Here is a 19,667-nt window from a genome sequence, read left to right on the forward strand (position 1 = left end):
AAAGAGGCAGCTAGTGGCACTGGGGTCAAGAAGACCTGAGTTCAAATCCAGCTTCACATACTACTAGCTGTGTGATCCTGGGCAAGTCACTTAACCCTGTTTGCCTCAGTTCCTCATCTATAAAATGATCTGGAGAAGGAAATGTATGTTTGCCAAGAAAATCCCAAATGGGGTCATGAAGGGTTGGTCACAACTGAAAAACAGCAACAATCAGTATGGAAAGTCACAGGTGACATAACCAGTATGTGTCTGAGGCAGGACTTGAACCCAGGTCTTTGTGATCCCAAGGTTAGCCCTGTAATCACTGTACTATGTTGCCTGTCACCTCTCTCTTTGACTCTGTTTCTCTATCTCCTCTGTCTCTCTCTCTCTCTCTCTGTGTCTCTCTGTGTCTCTCTGTGTCTCTCTCTCTCTCTGTCTCTCTCTGTCTCTCTGTCTCTCTCTGTCTCTCTCTCTGTCTCTCTCTGTCTCTCTGTCTCTCTGTCTCTCTCTCTGTCTCTCTGTCTCTCTCTCTCTGTCTCTCTGTCTCTCTCTGTATGTATATTTATACACATTGATTCAAAGGTTGTGTCTATCACTATAGCCATATCTAGAGACACTCCTCTAAATACTAAGCCCTGTGGGATCATAGTAACAACTGACATTTACATGGCCCTTCAGTGTTTGTAAAATGCTTTACATAGCCTAACTCACGGGAGCCTCACAGCAGATCTGTGAGGGGTAGGCATTTACAGGTATTATTAACTCTATTTTTACAGATAAGGAATTAAGTTTCAATAAGGTTCTGTGACTTTTATGAGTCAGAGGTGGGATTTGAACCCAAACCTTTGGACTATTAAATTTCACGTGATACGCACTATACCAGTCTGTAGCTCAAGCACTAGTAAGTAATGGCCAAGAAATCTATTAGCAGGGGTTTGGTTTTGTTTAAATAAGTTTTTATAAATGTCTTCTGGTTTTTTTTTTTTTGCTTCACCATAATGTCCCCCAGTATCCCTCCTTCCCCTCCCAGAAAGCCCTCCCATAACAAACAATATCTTTTAAAGACAAAAAAGGAATCCGCATCATTGATCAGCTCATCGAATAAGTCTAAAATATGTGCATGTAAAACCCTTGTGAGGCCCCACTTCTGCAAAGGGTGGGGGGGCAGGAGGATCTCCTCATACTCTTGGGCCGTGCTTGTTCTTTCCAGCCTGGGTTTCCTTAATGTTTTTTTGAGGGCACGATTTTGTCATATTTGTGGTTTTTAGTGGAGACATTGTGGCATAGGACTGAGTTTCAGTTTCAGCTCCTCAATCAAACAACAAGCATTTTACTGGAGATATGTAGGAAAGACTGAAACTGTTCCTGCCCTCAGGGAGCTTACCTTCTATGTGAATAAGAAACAAGAGCACCTCTAGATATGGACAAAGTAGATGGAAGGCAGAAGTGCCAGGTAGGAGCGGGGGAGGGGAGGGAATCAGGGAAGGCTTCATGGACTTTGAACTGAGCCTTGAAAGAGACTAGGGGTCCTAGGAAGCAGTGGTGGGAAGGGAGTATATTCCAGGCAGGAGGTGGAACATTGTGTATGGGAACAGCAAGAAGGCCAGTGTGTGAGAAGGCAGGAAGGAAATAAGCATTTATTAAGTGCCTACTGTGTGCCAGGCATTGTGCTAAGCTAAGCTCTTTACAAATATTATCTCATTTGAAACTCATTACAACCCTGCAAAAGAAGCGATGTTATAATTACTTTACAGCTGGGGAAACTAAGGCAGACGGAGGTGATGTGACTTCTTCAGGGTTACATGGCTAGTGTCTGAGGCAGGATTCAAACTCTGATCTTCCTAACTCTAGACTCAGGGCTCTAGCCACTGTGCCACCTAGCTGAAGGGGAGTAATGTGTCATAAGGCTAGAAAAGAAGACTGAGGCCAGGTTTGTAATTGGCAAACGAGGTTGTTTGTATTTGATCTTAGAGGTACCAAGCGGCAGCTGGAGTCTGTCAAGGAGGGGAGTGATGTGGTTAGGTTTTTACTTTAGAACAACCACTGGGACATCTGGGTGGAGGATGGATGTCTTGGAGTGGGGAGAGGCAGTTACTCATCTGTGAGAACCTCAGCAAGTCATGGAACCTTTTGGTGACCCTGGCGAGTCTCTCTAAGGCAAAGATGGTCCTGACATTGAAACCACAGTTCTAGATCTCTACATAGATGGTGGCCCCCAAATTTAAGCTATGACAAGCTTTATGATGCCATGGTCCTATCATAAATGAGACCTGGAAAGGACCTCAGAGGTCGGCTGTTCCATCTTCCTCATTTAGTAGATTAAACTGAGTCCTTTGACTGAGGGTTAAAGGATTCACCCAAAGGCATTCAGGTAAAAAGTGAGGTGAGATTTGAACCCAGTTCCTGTGACACTCTAATGCTTTTTCCATTGTACTAAATGTACACATATGTCCATACTCATATATGTGTTGCTAACAATATCTTAGTGCTATCATAATACCTGATCTCACTTTAATCACACCGACCCTCTGAGGTGGGTGATGCAAATAGGATTGTGCCCATTTTCTAGGTGGGACTCAGAGAAACAGAATAGTTGTAATTATAGTAACAATGGCTATATTTAGCTACATTATATACTAAATTATATTACTTAAAGGTTTACAAAGCACATTGTGAGTTAGACCTCATTTTTATCCTCATAGCAACCCTGGGAGGGAGAGGCACTCCTATCATCTCCATTTTATGGATGAGGAAACTGAGGCAGTGATTTGTCCAGATTTGACATAGCTAGCCAGTGTCTGAGGCAGGACTGAACTTCCTGATTCCAAGTCCAGCCAAATCATTGCTCTCCTTAAATGAATGAATTGTCTAGGTTTCCAGGGTGAGCAGATAGCTGAAACTGAGACTCCAGTTCCATCCTCCATCTCCAGCCTGTTACACTGTGCTGCATCAGCTACCCTCTTGTATGTCTTTCTGGGCCATAATTGGGGTTGAACCCCAGTTTATCCTCATTTGGTCACATACTGGATTTTAAATGTTCCTCTGAGTACATTTGCAAGACCTGATCACTAGAGCTGATTCATCAAAAACAGCCTGTTTCAGCCTTCTCTACTTCCATTCTTTGGCAGAAGAATGCCTTAAGAACTCATTGTTGACTTTGAGGGTGTCCCCCCTTCTCTTTTGTTTGCTGAATCCTCCTCCTCCTCCCACATTCTCTGTAGACATTCTCTTTGTTGTTTTACTGTGGAATCCCTCTCCAAATGTGTTATTAAGTAGCCATCTGAACTTAAGCGATTAGTGGGTTTCTTAGGATTGGTTGGACATAGTAGGAAGAAGTTAGCCTTTCACTTGGTTTGTTCCATCTAAGTTCCAAACAAGTAATTTTGTAGCCTACACGTGTTTTCCATAGTAGATCCTCTGAACTTCAGTCTTTTCAGTGTGTGTTGACATTTACCCATCATGCCCACTGAGTGGATGGGAGGTGGGGGTAGATCTGTGTACATTAGTTAGCTTGTGACTACTAAGAATCTTGACAATGTTTTAGGCATTTTCAGCCTCATACACCATGACCATGCAACTATTTTTTTGTTTGTGTGATTTTTGCTAGGACCTGTGACTTAATCCATGTGAGGATGTCCCAAAAACTTATGGGCTGCTTATACACCTCTACCAAAAATCAGAGTTATCTGATGTAATGAAGGGTTAAATGACTTGCCCATTGTCACCAAACCAGTATGCATTTAAGGGCAGGATTTGAACCCCCAGCATCCTGTCTCCAAGGCTGTCCTCTGCCTACCATAAGAGACTTCCTCTGCTCATGCAGTTAATCCTTTTACTAGTTTAAGTGGCATTTAGTAATTAAGGTGTTGAGTAGTTGGAGATGGAGGAGGAAAGAAGGGAAGTGGTCATGAAATATTAAGCCATATTCTGAACAAAGAGCTTTTCCTTTGGTGGCTTTTCATCATGGGAAGACGTCAAGAATGACCATTTGGGTCTTGGTACCTTGTGAAGCATCTGCTGGTGATCAGTCTAAAGGGAGCAGTCCTAACTAGTAGAATGAAGGCTCCTTGAAGGCTGGAACACCTTCGTTTTGTCTTGGTATCCCTGGCACCAAATACAGTAGAGTGGTAGATTTGTAGTTAGGAAAATGTGGGTTCAAATCTGACCTCCAGTCTTTACTAACTTGCTGTGTGACCATGGGCAGATAAATCACTTAGCCTCTCTGAGGCTGAGGCAAACCCCCCTGTCAGACAGTTTTCAATGTGCCTCCGTGGAGGGAGTTCCCACATGGACAGCATCATAGAGCTTTATAATGGATTTGGTATTCTCAATGAAACACCATGTGTCCCCTCTCATCAATGCTTTAAAGTGTTTATTGAATCAGGCTGAAATTGAAGGCACCTGAAACTGAGTTCTTCTTCCATAAGATAAAGTGGCCATCAAGGTATTGGAGAGGGAGGTTACTATTATGGAAAAACTTTCTCATCTCTTTCTACTTTGGGGTTCAGTAGGATACTCTTAGCTGCTCTCTTCACCATTTTGAGTAAAGGAGAAAGATCTCATATGCATAAATGACATGCTTATACAATTTGCACATGGCACAAAGCTGGGAGGGATAGATAACACAATGGGGATGAGGATTCAGAAACACTTTGACAGTCCAGAACATGCAGTCAAATCCAATCAAATTGAAAAGGGCAAATTTAAAATCTCATTAGAGGTTAAAAAAAATCAAGAGGAAGGAAGGAAGGAAGACAACAAGCATTTATTAAGCACCTATTATGTGCCAGGCACCATGCTAAGCATTTTGCATATTCCTTATTTTATCTCCTAACATCTCTGGGAGGAAGAAGAAACTGAGGCAGACAAAGGTTAAGTGATTTGCCCAGGACAAATATATAAATGTAAATATATTTATATAATACACTTATATATTATACAGTATAATATGTAGTATGAATATATAGTATAATATATATTTACATTATATAAATATAAAAGCTGTATAAATACAAATTGTAAATGTAATATAAATCATTATATATAACATAATATATAAAACTGTATGATTATGTAAATATAAATCAAAGGCCAGAATTATACTGAGTTCTCCCTGACCCCAAGTCCAAGGCTCTATCAACTCTGCCCCCTAAATGCCTCAAAAAACAAAGTGGATGGGGGCTTTTCTGGATGGCAATTTGAAAGAGATCTGAGGGTTTTAGTGGACTACAAGCTCACTATGAATGACAGCCAAGAAAGCCCATGGAATCCTAACCTGCTCTGGTGATCATCCTCAACTTTGGTCAGAAACATGTCCATAGATCCATAGTATTTCGTTCTCTTTTGGTCACCATGTTTTAGGAATAGCATTGATAAGCTGGAATGCCCACCCTCAAGATCATACCATATAAGGACCTCTTGAAGGGACTGGGTATATTTAGCCTGGAGAAGAGATGATGCAGGGAGGGCCCAGTTGTTGTCTTCAAGTGTCTGAAGGGCCATCACTTGAAAGGGGGGTTGGAATGGGCTTCCCCAGACACCCCTTTCTTGGGGATCTTCAAGAAAGGGACATTTGACAACTTGGTGCATATGTTAGGGGGAAGGATGTTGTATCCCTTCTGGTTGCTTCTTCCTTCTGGTACAATCTGAACTTTTCTGAGGCCCTTTCAACTCTCCTTTCATTTGAAAACAAATTCATCTAAAGCTGATGTGTTTTTCCAACATACTATTCATCATTCTGACTGGTAGAGGGCCTGTAATTTACAATAACTAAGGATTCCTGGCTCTTAGGTCACAAGGCATTTTTACTGCCCTGCCTCAAGGGAACTCAGTTAAATTTTGATCAGTCTTAGGAAGGTTTACAATAATTAACTTCTCGGCTATTAAAGGGAGCATTCGTATCTCCTAAGCTAAGATGATTGTTATCAAAGAATAGGTTAATGAGTTGAAAGAGAGGGTCCAGTTGTCCATAGGGATTGTTCTCCAAAATTAGGTTAACTTAAAACATTCATACTAACAAATTAAGAAAGACTGCTTAAGAATCTTGGCTGGGAAGCAACTGTGTGTGTGTGTACACCATTCTTGTTTTGGTTATCAGAAATTCAATTCAATTTAACAAGCATTCATTCAGCATCTGTTTTCTGAAAGGCGCTGGCGACATCAACACAAAATGGAAACAGTCTCTGCCCTCATGGGGCTTATATTCTATTGGGGGAAACAACAAGCACACAGATAGGGAAATACAAGTTAATTTGGGGATGGGGGTTGGGGGAGCACTAATGGATTATAGGGCAGGTCAAGAAAATCTTCTTCAAGAGGCTGCAACTTAGCCGAGGGCCTTCTAGGGCCTTCTAAGAGGCAGCGGGGAGTAAGAAGGGCATTCCAGGCATAGGGACAACCAATGAAAATGCATGGAGGTAGGAAACAAAAGTGAATCAAGGTAAATTTATTAAGTAGTACAAGTGATGTATCCTAAAGAAAAAGTTAATGTAAAGTAGACAATTATTTTTTAGGGCAGTCACAGAAATTTAAATTAAACGTGAGTAGTTTACCAGATTATATATTGGACTGGGAATCAGGAGAACCAAATAGTAATCGCTGCTCTGCTGGCTCCTGAGTGACCCTCAGCAAGTCATTCCCCTTCCCAATACCTCAGTTTCCTAATCTGTAAAATGGGGGAGTTGGGGCATACTTCCTCCCACAAGAAAAACTTGAATTCATGAATATCTTGAAGGACCAAGTTATGTCCATTGGTGCGATGCATTTTTATCCTCCAGGCAAAAACAATAGAGATAATATGATGAAAATGGTTATTGTGATATAAAACTGAAACATCAGCTTGTAATTATTTATATTTTGAGTACATCTACATAGATAGGAGAAAGAACGTATTTATTATCAAATAGATTTCCTTATCAATGTGCCTGGTCCTCCTAGTGTTAAAAGTCTCTCCTATCTCCTAGCACTGACATTCTGTGATTCTAGAGTAACTTATGTTTGGTGGTCAGATTGCCTTCATCTTCCTGGTGATGCAGCCATTCTGTTAGGAGAACCAAGTCCCAGGTTGCACTAGAAGGTTAGGAGCCTCTTTACCTAGAACTGGAAAAATAGGCAGTGACTTGGAACATGTGAAACAGTCAGGACATTCTTGAACTTGCTTACGTATCTATACAAAAGTTTAAAATAGAAAGATACTGCCACTACTTCTACTTTTACTGCTACTAATAATAATATTGATAACAACCACTAGCTTTTCTATGCTGCCTGCTTTTGCCAGACACTGTGTTCAGCACGTTATAAATATTATCTTATTTGATCCGCAAAATAATTGTGGGAGGTACATGTTATTATCATCCCCATTTTCACAGTTGAGAAAGCTTAGAAAAACAGGTTAAGTGACTTGCTCAAGGTCACACACCTAGTAAGTGTCTGAAACTAGTTTTGAACTCAGAGCCTTCTGATCCTAGACCCAGAGCTCTATTATGCCACCTAGCAACCAATGAATAAATTCATCTCTTATCCTGATTTTGCTTCCTGACTACCTGGAGTTTGCCTCCTGATACCCATTACAAATTAAAGAGCTGTAATGGGACTTTGTTTTTTGTTTTTTTTTTTTGTTTTTTTTGCTGATCAATAACTCAAGATCTGGATTTGAATCCAGTCCCTCCTGACTCCAAGCCCATCCAAGCTATTTGTTACACCTGTAATGTCTGTAATGCAACTCAGAATTGCTGGCCTCCAAATAGAGCTTAAAGGCTTGCAAAACACTTTGAAAACATTTTCTTCTTTGAAAGAACTCACACACGTGAGTTGCAATAGGGATCAGAATGCTGGTTTAGAAGGCAAATTTCAGGTGATTAATAAGAAAAACCAGGCCCTATAAAGTTCTGTTGAGCAAGAGTCCAAAAAGAAAAAGAAAAATTTTCTGTTTTTAAATTTGCTAGCATGCACCAGTAAGGAGATCCCTAGGAATTCTTTCCTAAGGGGTTTGGGAGGGGTCAATGCCACTTGAAAGAGAGTTTGGCCTGTGAGGCATTTGGTATGGTGGCTTTAGAGAGAGGCACTATGGTGAATGGACCTGCAAATGGCAGCCTAGGGTGAGAATGTAAGCTCCTTGAGGGTAAGGATTATTTCATTTCTTGTACTTATATCTTCAGTGCCTAGCACTATGCCTGGAACATAGGAGACCGTTCATAAGTACTTGTCGATTGATCAATTGGTGGAGTGGAGGCATGCTGCTGTAAGCACACGCCTTTCCCTGGAAGAAGCCCCCTCTTTTTCTGTGCCTGGGACAACATCCCAGTCTCTCTGCCCTGAGTTAGGACATTGCTTCTCAGGTATGTCTGCCCAGCACTCCTCCCCACCCCCAATATTGAGTAATAAGTATGACATAGGGTTTCATCTTACCTTCATGTGAGAGTAAGATTTTCTTGTGAAATCCATTCTAGCGACACTATGGGCAGGATGACATATGCAAGAGTCTTATCATAGGAGTCATTGTACCATCCCCCGAGAGACCATCATTCCAGGAGAATTACAGGGGGGTAGTTTTCATTTTAGTAGAACACAACCCTTTAACTTTGAACCTTTTAAGCATTCTTCTTACTAATGTTTACTTATCATTCTATTGACAAATAGATTTTGTAGATGTGCTAAACGTTGGCAAATTTTCCCTCATCTCCAGTAGTTATCTTTATTTATGTACCTATATGTGCCTGAGTGTGTGTGTGTGTGTGTGTGTGTGTGTGTGTAAGCTAAGTGCACATTCTTTCAGCCCCTTGTAGAATGTAAGCTTCTTGAAGGCAGGGGCCAGTTTTTGGTTTTTGTCTTATAATCCCCAGAAGGTTCTGTAGTGCCTCACAGACATAGCCAAATGCTTTATAAATAAATGTTTGTTGAATTGAATTAAAGTGTTATTAGCTTACTAGTAATTAGCTGGGGCATAGAGTAGATGAATATGATTCTGGTTCATCCAAAAAAAGTACACTTAATGATGCTGAAGCCTGCTGTGTGCGAGAATATTGCTTCAGCTTTTATTAGAGAACCAACATGATTTCTGCTTTGTCATACCTCATAAGACACAGGAGAAAATGTCTTTGTTACACAGATTACTCGTGAATGAAATGACTTCTTGGTAATGTGTGCTGACATGCTTTATTGCGTGCTGATGACTGGAGCGTCTTTTTATGATTCTTCCCTTCATTTCTTCAATTTTATTACTCAGATACATGAGCCTCATTTTATATCAGCATGCTTATTAATCCAGAGTTTTCCTAGGGCCAACGACCCCTCTCTTTCATAGGTACATAACTACATTTGTTCTTAGCGGTCCAAAAGACTTAACACATGTACAGTGTCCTGAACACTTTAGAGAGGGGTTCATAATCTGGGATCTGTAAGCTTTTTTTCTTTTTCTTTTCAGTATTTGGATATCTATTTCAATATTCCTTTGTAATTTTATGTAAATTACTTTATGCTTCTAAAGCATGATTCAGAGAAGGAGTCCCTAGCTTCATTAGATTTCCAAGGAGGTCCATTATGTAAAAAAGGTTAAGAGCTTCTGGTCTGCATAGATTTCCTTCCAAATGAAATTCCAGAGTCATAGAGTTGGAAGGGACCCCTAGGGTCATCTCATCCAACCCATGACCCTGAACATTGACAGTTTAAAGGCATGTCTGTCATTAAGTGCTTACTCTGTACCAGGAGATACAAACAAAGTCAAACATAGACCCTGACCTCAAGAAACTTACATTCCAATGAGGGAGCATAATGTATAAATATCTAGGCCATACAAGATATACATATATATATACACACACACACACACATATATATGTATATATACGTGTGTGTATGTGTGTGTGTATGTGTGTGTGTATACATATATACACACATATATATATATAGTAGATAGAAAGGAAACTGCTAGACCTGGGACCTGGGAGAGTTCTAGATAGATTTGATTTGATTTTATGTTGTAGTTCAGTCATTTCAAACTCTTCATGACCCCATTTGGGGTTTTCTTGGCAAAGATACTGGAGTGGTTTGCCATTTTCTTCTCTAGCTCATTTTACAGATGAGGAAACTGAGGCAAACAGGGTGAAGTGACTCACCCAGGGTCACACAGTTAGTAAGTGTCTGAGGCCAGAGTTGAAATCAGGAAGATGAGTCTTCCTGACTCCAGGCCTGGATAGAGTTCTAGATAAATAGAGCTGATCTGGTACTGTTTCTCCATGGCACTATTCTGTGTACTCTGTGAGTTTACTGATAGTTGCTGAAGTGCTAACTGTAATAATCCAATTAAATAAATTCTGAGGCATCAAATCTCCATAGTCCTGCTCTCACAAGAGTAGATATTGTTTTCAATTTTCTATAGCTCTTTTGTATTGTTCATTAGCCTACTTCCGATCATCTTATTTAGGCCTCTTTACATTGTACCTAATTGGTTATCCAAAACAGAGCATCTGCCATGTTCTGCTCATTATTTTTCAGGCCTCGGTGGCCCAGTTATTGACCTCCACTCTTTCTATATTGGAGAACAGTGAGAGGAGAAAGCAGCAAGCCCAGTCAAGCTTCTAGCTGAAAAGATTCATACTCGATTTACCCCTCAAGCTCAAGCTTGATTCTTTAATAACTGAAGTGAGCATTCATGTAAACTGCTCCCTGCGGCTAATTAAAAGTTACCAGTTAATTAGGTATTCCAGATTCCAAAATGTTTGTTTGGAAGTCAACAGTTTGGAATTTGGAGCTCACTTTCCCTTCGTAATCATGTTATAAATTATATTTAGGTTTGAAGATAGCTCCTGTTTTATTAATTTATAATATAGTAAGGGTAGTATTAAAATAACTAATTATTATACAAAAGGATGCCTTCGCAGAAAAATGCCTCTCAGAATTTTAATTTGAAATACCAGTATTAATTTGATAAAGATGATGACTGAATTTCTTCAAGCAAAATCACTGCCATGATGGAGGGCTCTGTTTGGGAAGTCTTTGGACTGGTGGCGATTCCCTCACCCCCAGACACTTGCTAGATCACTGTGTGACCTCAGCAAATTATTTAACTTCTGTCTGCCTCAGTTGCCTTCACTGCAAAATGGTGATAATGGCATCTACCTCATGGAATTGTTATGAGAATCAAAGAAAAAATATTTTAAAGTGCTTCTGGTATGTAGTAAGCACCTAATAAATACATATGCCTTTTTCTGACAAGTATTTATGAAGCACCTATATTTGAGGCAGCATGGCACAGGAGGGGTTGCCATAAAGGCGGAGGGTAGAGGAAAAGTAAGGACCTTCCTATTTTAAGTAATTGTTTTTGCTAATGTCATGCTTAATTCAGTATTTTGGTTTTGGGTTTTTTTTTTTTGATGCTCCTGAAGGATGGGTGGCAAATGCTGTCAGTGCCTTCTCAATTTCGCACCTTGGAGCAGAGTCCCCTTGGCCCTGTCCTTCTTGGCTCTTCAGTGATCTTATCAGCCCAGTGTATGTAGCACCCATAGTTCCCATGAGGAAGGAAATAAGAGTTGAACCATAGCATTTTTATGAAGTACCCAATGTAGTCCTTCATAGGAAAAGGATCTCAGCTGAAATGTTATCTACAGCATCTCTTTTCCTGCAGAACATAAACATGGCGGCAGAAGGAAGAAAACCCACACGAGAAAATGGCAAGACCGGGGCATGCTATCGGATGATGTGGAGATATTAAAAAGCAGCTTGGCAGCAAAACCATTTTCCCCTCATGGTAACAAGACTGAGAGCATGAGTGGGAGAAAGAGCCACAGGAGGACGAAACGGTTTTTATCGTATCCTCGGTTTGTGGAAGTGATGGTGGTTGCAGATAGCAGAATGGTTGCCTATCACGGAGCAAATCTGCAACACTACATTTTAACCTTAATGTCAATAGTAAGTATGGGGAATGAGGTAATTCAAGTCATCCATTGTGGCCTTTGGGGAGGAGGCATGGAGCTATGTTCAGCAGGCATGTCCGTAGCTTAACCGCGTCAGGAAAGTAATTGGACGAAACTTGACACTATTCGTTGAGCAAGAGTTCCAGGCAGTTCCACTCTCAGATATAAATGGCAGCCAGCCAAATCTGGCTGAAGGAGCTCTCCTTTCCCCTTTGCTTCTGCTGGGCTTCCTTTCTTTTCTCCCTCCCTCCTGCTAATCCCACCCCCTCCCCATCCCTCGATGCCCTCTTTTCCCTCCCTATGAGACAAGTTCCATCCCTCCTTCTCACTGTAGCACCAGGCATAGTCTGGTGGGATTCTGCAATGGTGGAATTCTCAGGAGGGTGGAGAAAAGAGAAGAGGAGAAGGGGAAATCTGAAACCCCTGTTTTTACCCCCTCGAGTTTGAAGAGACACTAGAAGTCACATACTCCAATCTCTACACTTTATATAGGAGGAAACTAAGTCCCAGAGATATCAAATTATTTGTCCAACGTGACACAGTTAGTAAGTGGCAGAACCAGGATTTGAACCCACATCATCCATGTGCAAACCTAGTACTTCTTTTGTTACACCATTACACCACTCTACCACTCAGTTTCTGGAAGGTCTCTTATTCCTCCAGTGGCCTCCAGAGAGCTCCTTTTCTCACTCCTCACTGGTACCCTCTGTCCTTCCTGGCTCCTTGCCCTAGAACCCAAACACCTGAGTTCCTCACCCAATTCTTCCCCTTCCCTGTGTTAGAGCCCTAACTGAAGTCCTTCCATGCCCTCACCCTAGAATCTGATCACCTAAGTCCCTTACTTCAGTTTCCTGCATGTAGCCCTTAACCCTATATGAAGCCCTTCTGTCTGCGCCTCCCCTCTCCCCTGCTAGAATCCCTGGCCCACACCATACAAGGTACTCCTGGTATCTGGCACCCAGGAAACATCTCCTTGCACCAATTCAGGAAAGTGTTTCTGGTATTCCAAATTGGAATTAATTCTGATAGCATTTTCCCATGAAAGTATCCATCTGTATGGTAGTTGCTACAATGCTATCCTTAATACATTATAAATTAGCAAGACTTTTGGGAGCTCTCTTCAAACCTAAATATAATTTATAACATGACCACTAAAGGAAAATAAGTTCCAAATTCCAAAGCTGACTTCCAAACAAACATTTTGGAATGTGTCTCCTTCAACTGGGAGCCACCCATGCTTTGATTCTAATAGAGTGACATGGGCTGGAAATACAACCCATGGAATCTTCTCTTTGGGGGCTACCCGGTGTTATAACTGAGCACTCTAGAAGCAGTAGCTCTAAATCCAGAATTCAGGAGGTAGACAGTGAGGACTGGAGATTGGCCATGAGCACAGAGGTCAACAGCAGCAGCAGCTGTAGTAGCAGTAACATTGATTATAATGGCTAACATTTACATGGTGCTTTAAGGTTTATAAAATGCTTTAAATACATTATCTCATGCAAGTGGTAAAGAATGAAATCCTGAAGCGTAAGGTTCCTCCTATTAGAGAGTTAAATCTTCATATAATCCTCTTTTTTGATTTTTCCGGTCTTTGGAAATGGTTACATTTTAAAATAATTTTCTAGTTATAAAAAAATGAAGAGTTTTTAAATGAGGGGGAAATGCTTAATTTAAGACACCAAGTCAATCCTTTGATTCTGTGGAGAAATCTTACGTATAGGTAGAAACTCCCTGGGGTTTGGACTAGCTGTGTTATTTGTAATTCATTTTGACCTAAACTATATTTATGATGAGATGAAGCTAAAAATTGAAAAACCTGCTTCTTCTCCTGGGAACAGCGATTGCTGTCTCCACACACTTCTCATGTGCATTCTCATTGGTGTTTATATTGTATCTGTCCAGGAGAACATAAATTCTATGAGGGCATTATTTTATCTTTGTGTTCCAGTGGCTAATACATGGAGGGTAAATGCTATTGGATAGGATAAGAGATGAATTTATTCATTGGTTGCTAAAAGGTCAGAAGTAACTTTAACAATTTCTCTTGGTTACAGGTAGCCTCTATCTATAAAGACCCAAGTATTGGAAATTTAATTAATATTGTTATTGTGAACTTAGTCGTCATTCATAATGAGCAGGTAATAAAGTATTTTTTTTCCTATCTGTATTCAAAATGGTGTGGTTACAGTAAGTGTTGTTACAACCGACTGATGTGGAATTCTCATATATTTCTGTGATCAGGAAGGGCCCGCCATATCTTTTAATGCCCAAACAACATTAAAAAACTTTTGCCAATGGCAGCATTCGAAAAACTATCCTGGTGGAATCCAGCATGACACAGCTGTCCTTGTCACAAGGTATGCCAATGTCCTTATTTTTGTACTTGTCGGTTTTTCATCCATGTGTAGGGAGTGTGAGGACAGAGCCTGAGACCATAGCAGATGCCTCCAGAGGGAAAATGATGACCTCTGAAACTGGATGGGAAAAAAAGAAAGCAATTTTCATAAGCTGTAGGGGTCAAGAAACTTCAGCACTAGAATCAGGCTCTCCAGAGGATTATGAAATCTCCTTCCTTGTAAAGATTTAAAAATAAGATAGCCACCTTCTTTCTGACACTTGAGGAAATCCTGGCTAAGAGGATGAGTGAGCTCTGATGTTCCTTTTAGGCCCAGATTAGTGGAGCCCAAACTTTTTGTTGTTTTTGCAAAGTTTCTTGTTGAATTTCTTAATGCCTTCCCTTCTTAAAAAAATGATTTTGGTTGCCTCAAAGACCTTTTAAAAAACTTGTACTGTCATTGATTTTTCTTCAGTATTAAAGCATCACGTCTTTTTTGTTTTCAGGCAGGATATTTGCAGAGCTCATGACAAATGTGATACTTTAGGTAAGTCTAATGTTTTTATCCCTTGAGATTTGAAAGATTTTTCCATGCATTTTGCGGGGGGAGGGGAGCTCATTGTGGAGTGTGTTTGAAGTCATCTGTCATGTAAAGATTTACAGCAAGAATCTTCTCCTTGCTTTTCTAGGTCTTGCTGAACTGGGAACTGTCTGTGATCCGTATCGAAGTTGTTCAATTAGTGAAGACAATGGATTAAGTACTGCTTTTACCATAGCACATGAACTTGGCCATGTGTATGCTTTCTTTCAATCTATTTAAGTTTATTGTATAACCACTTGGCTGATACCCAGAATTAACTGAGCCATCTATAGAGTATATGGTGTTCATTCTGGAGTATTATGGAGTATGCTGAATTGAGGAGCTGGTATAAGGAAAGAATATTTTGTTTTCTCATTTAAAGTCCCTGGGCCTCGGCAAAATGAGGGAGTTGGACAAGATGGTGTCTAGGCCTTTTCTAGTTCTAGCTCAGTGATCCAATATGTAACATTGGACAGATCACATCACCTTTCTTGGCCTGAATTTCCTCTTTGTAATAAGAGGGGGTCAGAATAGAGAACATTCAAGACTCCCGGTTCCACAAGTATGAGTCTATGGATGTTGCTTCATCTAGTTTCAGCCTATTTGAATCTTTGGCTTGGCCACACCATTTTGAAAACTCCAGTAGCCCCTTTCCCCTCTCATTTAATTGAAAATGAACTTATAGGGTTATAGATCAAGAGATCGAAGGGACCTGAGAAGCCTCATTTTATCCAATGGGACCTTCCTCCTCTCTCCACCACAGCCAAGCCCTTATCACCGTATTTTAGAGAGTTACCATGTGGCGTGTTAAATGGCCTCTTTCTATACGTAGGAAAGACAAGTCCTGTGACATCTCTTGTAACTGTCCAACTATTCAGATAAAAATATCTGATAACTGATAATGCTTTACTAATGATGCAATAAAGCAAAAACAGTAGATAGCATAATAGCATACTAATAATTAGGAACTTTCCCAAAGTGTCATTCATTATTTCATAATTATCTAAATGTGGTTGGTCCCCCCTGAAATCAGCTTTCATTATTAATCATTATAAATTATTAAATATTCATGTTAAATAATTTAAATAGTATTTTTAAAGTTAATATTTCATTAATGCTTTACAAACTTCATTATCACCTCCCCTGCCACCAAGAATCCTTGAAAAAAGTGAAAAATGAAAACACACCAACATAGATCTAATCAAGTATGCCTCATTCTGCACTTGTAGCCCACCACCTTGCTGCCAGGAGAAGGGAAATCTGTTTCATTGTGAGTCCTGTGAAATCAGGCGTGGCTGTTGTATTGATCAGGGTTAGGGGTAGTACCATTCTCCAAAGACACTGTGTGCTTCATAATAGCAAAAACTTTAATTATCCCCCCAACATATCCATTAAAAAAAGTTTTCTTTTGAAGCTTCTTATGAGTGACATTCACCTGATTTTTATTTCTCATTTCTCTCCAGTGCAGTGATGGAATTATGGGTCTAGTTGTGTGTTTGTATTTTAATTGCATTTACAATAGATTTCATCAGAGAGTTGTTGATCTTCGGTTATATATAATTTTGTGTTAGGTGTGAGGACTTTAGCAAGGAGAGGATTAAGTATATATTTTTTTATTCATTGAATCTGAAAGACCTTTATTAAGTGCTTCCTATTTGTAGTGCACTGTGGATGATATCCATATGTATAAAACGTTGGTCCAGTCTTCTAGGAGACTTTGAAGAGAGGCAAGGGAACAAGCATTTATTAAGCACCTACTGTGTGCCAGGCATCGTGCTAAGTGCTTTATGTATATTATCTCATTTGATCCTTTGAAGGGAGAAAAAAACATGGAGGCAAGTGATGACTATGCCAAGTGGTATAAACACGTGTAGGATGGGATTGTACAGTAAGGGGTCATGGTGGTGAGGGAAATATCTCTTTTGGGTTGAGTTGGTTCCATTTAAACATCAACCCAAGGAGCATGTCTTTAGTATTGCTTTGTGTAGGAGTTTGGATCAGAGCTAAGCCTTGATGGAGAGCTAGGTTCCCTGAGGGAGGACTTTTCAGTAAGGTCAGCCTGGACCATGTTTGATAGGCAGAGATGAGACCAGCTTGCCTGGTTCCTAAAAGGGACTAACATGTTCTTTTTCTTCACTTGATTTTGAATTGGCAGCTAGATACAGCTCAAATCCCTGTCTTTAGTGGAATTCAACTTATTCATTTACTGTGGAAGTCAATAAAACCCTCTTTCAGCTAATTTATTAAATTCATACATCATTGAAAATGAGAGGAGACATCATCATGACGAATTTACCAGACGTATTTAGGAAAATCAGTGGATGCACCTTAGTCAGTCAGTCAGTATCCACTCATGAAAACTCCACTCTGTGCTAAGCACAAAGACAAAAACAAAAATCCCTGCCCTGAAGGAGCTTATATTCTGTAGGTGGAGACAACAGTGGAGGCACTTTGACTCAGAAGAATGGGTTCTGATGTATTTCCTAGGCTTATCGACTTTGGTCAAGGATTTGTTCCTCAATTTTTCCACCTGTAAAATAGGAATAATTCTTGCCCTGAATATCTCAGAGGAATGTTGTAGAGGTAAAATTAAATGATATAGTTTATGTATTATTGAATAACATACTTTATATTGTAGAATATAAATGGAATCTGGGTATTCTATAATATACAAGATATAGCATACATGTAGAATATATTTTATATTCTAGAATAATAATGCTAATAGAATGAGAGGAAGCATGGAATAGCACTAGATAGAAAGCCAGTCTTAGAGTTAATGTGCAATAACAATGATGGTGATATTGGGCTGGCCCGTTAAGTTTTACATCCATTATCTCATTTGAATAACTGAGTGAAGTAGGGAGACCTAAGTATTATTATTTAGGTTTTGTAGATGGGCAAACAGGCCCAGAGATATTAATTGACTTGCCTGTGGTCACACAGCCCTAGTAAGTATCAGTGGCAAGAATTCAACCAGGTTCATATACTGACTTGGTGACCCTGGGTATGTCACTTAACCCTCTTAGTCCCCATTGGGCTGTCAGTCACGTTTGAGCTGTCAGGAGCTAGCCCTCAAATGTAGGAAATCACAAATCTGAACCTCCCCCTTTGGGGAAAAATAGAATACTTAAATTATAACAATTTAAAATTATAATACATATATAAATTATAACCCTTGGAAAGGATGGTATAAAATCCAAATTGTTATTCTTGCTGTTTTTGTTGGGTTTTTGACTTATTGTAAAAATCAATGGCCAGAGAATAAGGAGGCCTGGATTCTGGCTTCCCCTGTGCTATTAACTTGCTTTGTGACATTTGTAAAGTCACTTCCTTTCTTAGGGGTCTCCATTTGCTGCCTTCTAGAATAAGCTTCCTTCCAGCCCTGAGAATGCACAATGCTGAAATATTTAGCTTTATTTAGCTGGCTCAGGGGACAAAGAAAATCATTTCAACAAAAATGGTACTTTTGGTTGATCAACCAGCTTTACCAGGGAACTAGTTAAATGTTGTCTGAGTGCCCCTCCTGTGCACATAATTATCAGACTACGTTCATTGAGTGCCCCCCAGGGTGCTTTAAAAACAACTCTTGTTATTACATGTATTATCTATATTGTGCAAATGAGAATTAATGCCATATCATTGGCATCTGATGGAAGATACAGGCTCTGTCTACATGACATCAAAATAATTTGTTGATTTGGTCTCCTTGGGAGTGGGAGTGGAGTGAATTTGAGGAACTGACTTCACAACATTTTGTCGACAACAAAATCCAGTCATTTGGGTTTGGATGTTTGTCCTATATTGTGCCAACACTTGACCATGACCAGGAATCTGGCATGATCATGTGCAAGAATCTTAACTATTAAGGATACCTCATAATCCAGTGATCTTTTAGTTAGAATATAACATGAAGTCATTTTGGGGCAGCATCAGATCAGGGTTGAGGTCCAAAGGATAGTGCCAGAGGGCTTAGCTTGACTTTGTAGGATTATAGAATGAGAGCTGAAAGTCAGCTTAGAGATCCTCATCTAGTCCCAGAGGACACTGAAGCCCAGAGAAGGTAAAAGACTTGCTCACCATCATACAGCAAGTAATTATTTGAGGAACAATTCGAACCCAGGTTGGTCCAACCTATACCACGTTGTCCCACTCTTTTCAGCCATTAAATAATAGACTAAGGTTTCCCTAGGAATTTGATACATACCTAAGTTGGCAGGTTCAGAACTAAAGAAATGGGCAAGAATTATAATTAGCCCAAAGCTTTTTAATGTCTGTTGCTAACCTTCTCTCAGATTCCCTTCTATTGTTTGCTAAATAAAATTTTAGCTCTTATATTTTTTTAAGAATACCTCCTAAGTTTAACCAGCACAAATCAGTTTTTCCATCTCACCCAGAAATCGCTGAAGTCTTTTTACACACACACACACACACACACACCCCAAAACGCTTTGGGGCAGTGAATTCTCGTGATGGGCTTCTCTCCCAACTTTCACTTGTTTGTAGGAGGCAGGTCCTAACACTTCAATGTGACTTACTTGTTTCTAGATTCTCTCTCCATTGGTAGATGGGAGCAAATTCTCCCAAAGGAATCTGCCTTTAGTGTACCTCCCACACACTCACTAGGTCCTGTGATTAGGGACAGACCTGAGCCCAACACGTCCACAACCCCATGTGTCAGCTGCCCCGCAGGCCTCTTTCCCCTCCTCCTGACCACCCTATTTTCAGGAATGTCACCACCATTCTGTGAGTCCCTGAGGCTTCACAGGATGCCTCTGACTCGTCCTCCTCCTCTCAAGTCCCTCACATCACCAGAGACTGTCAATTCTACATTTGCACTGTTTCTTGTTTATCATAG

The 19,667-nt window shown here is 40.2% G+C and overlaps 1 protein-coding gene across 1 annotated transcript in view; it reads left to right on the forward strand.

Annotated features, from left to right (window-relative positions):
- ADAMTS9 (ADAM metallopeptidase with thrombospondin type 1 motif 9) overlaps positions 1-19,667 on the forward strand; it is a 191,911-nt gene that overhangs the window by 25,602 nt on the left and 146,642 nt on the right. Inside the window, exons 4-8 of the mRNA XM_036738867.1 lie at positions 11,603-11,886; positions 13,949-14,032; positions 14,136-14,251; positions 14,736-14,776; positions 14,919-15,024. Coding sequence (XP_036594762.1) covers positions 11,603-11,886; positions 13,949-14,032; positions 14,136-14,251; positions 14,736-14,776; positions 14,919-15,024 — 631 coding nt within the window. The remainder of the gene's footprint in view (positions 1-11,602; positions 11,887-13,948; positions 14,033-14,135; positions 14,252-14,735; positions 14,777-14,918; positions 15,025-19,667) is intronic.

This window comes from Trichosurus vulpecula, chromosome 9 (assembly GCF_011100635.1).
Source record: "Trichosurus vulpecula isolate mTriVul1 chromosome 9, mTriVul1.pri, whole genome shotgun sequence".
NCBI classification, from domain to species: domain Eukaryota; kingdom Metazoa; phylum Chordata; class Mammalia; order Diprotodontia; family Phalangeridae; genus Trichosurus; species Trichosurus vulpecula.